General features: G+C 32.4%; 1 protein-coding gene across 1 annotated transcript; it reads right to left on the reverse strand.

The window, feature by feature from the left end:
• Window positions 1-2,303, reverse strand: LOC136067669 (uncharacterized). Its single transcript, XM_065773848.1, has 4 exons — window positions 1,882-2,303; window positions 1,478-1,580; window positions 993-1,054; window positions 1-333 (listed from the first exon to the last, which is right to left on the reverse strand). Exons 1-4 carry the CDS (start codon window positions 2,002-2,004, stop codon window positions 199-201), a joined length of 423 nt encoding a protein of 140 aa, XP_065629920.1. The 5' UTR covers window positions 2,005-2,303; the 3' UTR covers window positions 1-198.
• Between the last annotated feature and the right edge of the window lie 832 nt (window positions 2,304-3,135).

The following is a 3,135-nucleotide window of genomic DNA, read 5'->3' on the forward strand; positions in this document are numbered from 1 at the left end:
ACAATACACCAACTACCACTTTTTTTAACTAGTAGCAATCTAAGCCACTAATTCTCCATTTCTTATGTTTCTACTTCCATTTATAGTATACACAAATATTCTCTTAGCTGTTATTTTCTTATAGATGGTGAAAGAAAATGTATATAATATGATCATAGAAACCGTAGCACAAGTAGCAAAATTTGCTAGATTTCTATATTAATTGTGAATCGGTGGTGTCTGATGTGGTGGTTCATAGTCTGTCACTTCTACATCTTGTACTTTGTTACCATTGAAAACAATATCTTCTTTGACTTTAAATCCTACTATTGATAATGCTCGCCTTCTTGATCCCTACATAGGCAACAGTAACATGTTACACTCATTATAATATAATATACTGAGTAAGGTTTTTCTTACCCACCCGGTCAGGCACGTCAATTCCTAGTTCTTTTGTATCTTTTCATTACCTGACTTTTTGTCTTATAATCCAAATTCATCACTTACTAAAAGAAAAAAAGTAATGTGATTTAATAAATATCAACTATCAATTGGTTTTCAAAAGTTTTGGTAAACTTAAAATATTGTTGTGAATCATGTTTCTTATAACTCAATACATTGCTAAGTGTTCTCTATAGGAATAAAACCTGGGTTCAAATTGTAAGAAGAAGAAAACAATGTTTTCACTTATCATATAAGGGGCTTTAAAACTTATCTAATAGCTTCTCAACAAAGGTAACACTGATTTTGCAGACACTATATATAGCATCAAATACAAGCTGTTTTGCTCCACTTCTCACAATTGCTTCCGTGCACTTCCTAATATATTGAGTTTTGGGGCCAGTCATGTATCACATAGACATGAAAATTCATAAATTTATGCATAGAGACCATTTGCATTTGTCACCCTCACAATGGACATGATGAAAAAAATGGGATCAATAAGTTCCCTATTGCCATATTTAAACCCAAACTTACCCTCTATATAACTATAAAAGCATAGGGCAATTTACCTTATTAATACGTGTTTCCCTTAGCAAGCCCATGTGACAAGATGACTTAGAATTCTCACATCCTGCATATTCCATTCCTATCAATAATAATGCTGATAATAATATAAAGAAGAAGAAGATGAAGATGAAGATAGAGCATAATGAATTATAGATTCATATATAACCTTGGTGTACAAAACTGAAGAATAAGGAATTTTGTTTGATAAGTAGTAAATACACAGTCCTTACATTCTAAGGCTCTATCTATGCGGTTGTGACGGCTTAGGGATTTAAGGTATGATAGAAAATGAAAGAAAGCAGCCAAGAAATTCAAAAGAGGAAGTTAATGAGTGATTAAAAGTAAAGCAAGAGCGAACAACTTCAGTTATGGGAGGGAGGGCGAGTTCTAGGCCGAGAATAGTCCGAGTTAAAGCCAGGATGTTCATCGTGGTTCTTGTGGGGCATGCGCCTAGAAACTGAAACAAAAGGCTTGATTGGGACTAGACCTGGAATTTGTGTAGTTGCACCACCTTGAGACTTGTCATCAATGTTGTTTCCATCTGTTCCTCCTTGAATTGTTTCCATGTTATGCTTAACCTTCTCTTCTACCTTCAACATACCCCGAAAGATAAACAAAACTATTAGCAATTAAGACTGATGCAAGGGATATTACCAATTTTAAATCATATAACCCTTATAAACCGATCTGTCATCAATCTTTTAAACAACAATTTAAACATTCATTTACCATGTTGTTGAAATGTCATCAAGCACATTCACTTACACGTTAGTTCAAATTTAATAGTAAAAATGTTCCATAAAGAAAATACCAAAATTTAAACTTCCAGAATATTACATAAAGAAATAAGTGAGAAAAAAAAAATGGGGAGCATAGAAGTACAAGACCAACCTTTTCAGAAACAATGAGTTGTAAGTTGGAAGCTTTATCAACTACTCCAAGGCCGCGAGCATTGCAATATCCATGCATGGAAAGGAACAAGAGGAGGATAAAAACAGAAGATATGATAGACATGATCGAGGAGAGCTCTTTCAACAGTTGTTAAGTTGAAAAGAGAAGTGATTACTGTATATGTTTGTGTTGTGTACATACAAGGGAGTAGTGCAGTAAGTGCAGAATGTCGCTACCAAAAGAAACAATTATTTAAGACAAGGTTTTGTAAGAGACAGAAGAGGCTGTCCAAGAGAACAAACTGGTATTTGTAAGACTTATGAAGAAGAAAACTGTAGGGAATGCATGGTGGTGGCCTCACTTGTGCCCTTTAATCACTTCTAAGTGATTTAGAATCCCCAAATCATAGGCGTTTTACCCGAACAAAGGAGAGGGAGGCTCAACTTTGAACTCAAGAATGAAATATATATAGAAGGGAAATTCAAGCTTTACAACTTTCAAAGTTATTTTTTAATCGATATTATGAATGCTATAAATTTTACCATTTAAATTGATGTGTCAATATTTATATACATAATAAATAATTGTGAAATTTTTTGATTATGTTTTTGATGCGGTAGTGGTACAAATCACATTTGGACCTAGACGAGTTTTTATAGTAAAATGGATGCTAGTTTTCACATTTTCATAGAAAGTTTAAGACTTAATTCCTTTGGTTGCGGAGGAGATTTTGGACTACTCTTTCAATTAACTTCGCATGAACCAGGAATAGCAGCTAGCATAGTAATTTGTGCAAGAAAGAAAAACTAAAAGAATAGGTATTTTAATTTATCCTAGGAAGCTATGATTAAACTAAGCAAGTTGAATGGTAAATGTAAACTATAAGTTTAATATTTAAGAAGGTACCACAGACAAAAATGCAAAACAAAGTAGCACAAGACAAATTAATATGGTTAAAACAAACACTCACCTCTGTTAACAAAAAATTTATGGCTTTGTAAAATAAAAAAATTATTTAAAAAAAAAAAAAAAAAAGACTAAAACTCATCTTTTTTACTATGTCTGAGAGTTTGCCACATCATTTTCTTACCTTAAGATTTGAATCAGAGCATTCCTAAAAATATATATAGCAGTTTGAATTTCTGAGTTTTGTAATGTATTTGTATACTTGAGAAGACTTCTTTTTTTTTTTTCTTTTCAAGACAACATATAACATGTTTGAACCCACAATATACACAACATGATAGCTTTACA

This window comes from Quercus suber, unplaced genomic scaffold (assembly GCF_002906115.3).
Source record: "Quercus suber isolate HL8 unplaced genomic scaffold, Cork oak 2.0 scaffold_81, whole genome shotgun sequence".
Classification (NCBI taxonomy): Eukaryota; Viridiplantae; Streptophyta; class Magnoliopsida; order Fagales; family Fagaceae; genus Quercus; species Quercus suber.